This window comes from Pyxicephalus adspersus, unplaced genomic scaffold (genome assembly GCF_032062135.1).
Source record: "Pyxicephalus adspersus unplaced genomic scaffold, UCB_Pads_2.0 Sca1409, whole genome shotgun sequence".
Lineage (NCBI taxonomy): Eukaryota > Metazoa > Chordata > Amphibia > Anura > Pyxicephalidae > Pyxicephalus > Pyxicephalus adspersus.
In genome coordinates this window covers 1-1591 of record NW_027318416.1, presented here as the reverse complement: position 1 = coordinate 1591, position 1591 = coordinate 1, and the positions used below count along the sequence as shown (strand labels likewise).

Below are 1591 nucleotides of genomic sequence, written 5' to 3'. Positions count from 1 at the left end.
TATAGGGTTCAACATGTGGGAGCTCAAACAATCTAAAACATGTCCAGTTTCCTGCAAAAACAATGAAATTTTTCTCTGTAAGTATGAAGACAGCTTGTCATTTCTTTTTTTTTTTTATATAGAATCCTAACTTTTATGAGCTTGTTTACCCTTTTGGTGTATTTTTTTAGATTATCGAGGTGGTAGTTGGAATGTCTGCGGTATTTGGCGGGGTTATTGGTTTACATATGGAAGCTCTCCTTGACAGTCCATTTTTGTATGTCTCCATCTTTTGGGTATTAGCCGCTGTGAGTATCTGTATGGATAACAATTCTTTATTTCTATGATTTTAATTAGGAGGAGTCTGCTGTTTTCTTAATGTTATCAGTTAAATTCTTTTTCTGGTGGTAATCATTGTTGTTTCACCATGCTTCTTAAAAAATTAAGCTTAGTACATTTCCTTCTTCATGCAATCTGTAAATCCATCTTGGCCATTGTTAAAGTTAAATTTACTGTGAGACCAGCATGCAAAGAGTACATATTGATTTATGCTTAGAGAATGGAAACCACTAATTACTGGCTTGTGTTTTTGAAAGAGACATTAATCTTCCTTGGCTTAGTAAGTGGATATTACATTCTTACTGAGCACCTATAGCTTTTATCAGCTTGCTTCCTGGAAACTGTCTCATACTGAACACTGTATGCTGCCTTTCTTTTCTTAGATTATCTCTGCTTTCATCTGTTTACTAGAAGATTTCTATAGGATCATGATTTATATAGGATGCGTGTTTTTATTGGAATAGAACTGTCTTAACAGTAGTTTTATAAATGTTTCCTAAACATTTCCAAACATTCCTGATTGTAGTTACTGAAATGGTAACCTCATAATAACCTAAGGTCACTTTAATCTATTCAGATATGATGAATTCATCTTCATGACAACTGTAGAAAATAGGCTTTTAAAGCTGTATAATTATACAAGTTATCAACTTGCTGTATTACAACATTTATTAGCTTGTTAGTTTTTTTGCTTAGGTGTTTACTTTTAGTACTTTTAGTACTATGTACCCTGAATGTGAGTATACAAGCCCAGGTATAGCTCGTATATAGCCAGGAATCTGTAAGTGGCAGTAGTTGAAAGAAAACAAATGCCTTTTTAAATGAACCTTTTTTTCATGTTGTTGGCCAGGAGCATAAAATGTTTTCACAAGTGTTTTGCTATGTTAGAAAAGCCAGTGGCAAAGAAAATGATGATTAATAAATACCATGATTTTAACCAGCTGCTATCTCTTTAGTGCCAGCCTGTTTTATGCATTGTTGTCTTCAGACCACTAGATGTCACTACTACTCAAAAAAAAAAAAAGTGTTCAGGGTATTGTTGTTTAACACTGTACCTAACAAAATATATGTAAGATATGAACCTCCATTATTGGATATGGCAGGAATATTCTATGGATTGCCCATTAGTAGGGGTGTTTTTTTTAAATTAGCGTGTTACCCGGCACTACTTATAGCACATATATGCATGCATTCTTTTGTTTATATAGTACATCACAGTTCCTGATATTCTAGCATGTTGTTGTTTAACAAATTAACTGTTAGGCAGTTGTGG

At 33.4% G+C, this 1591-nt stretch overlaps 1 protein-coding gene across 1 annotated transcript in view; it reads left to right on the top strand.

The window, feature by feature from the left end:
- The window catches only part of LOC140321220 (membrane protein MLC1-like), a gene marked incomplete at its 3' end in the record, with an annotated part of 4828 nt that extends 4541 nt beyond the window's left edge, over positions 1 to 287 (top strand). The window contains exons 4-5 of the mRNA XM_072398064.1: positions 6 to 77; positions 171 to 287. Of these exons, the coding sequence (XP_072254165.1) occupies positions 6 to 77; positions 171 to 287 (189 nt within the window). The remainder of the gene's footprint in view (positions 1 to 5; positions 78 to 170) is intronic.
- Positions 288 to 1591: the final 1304 nt, after the last annotated feature.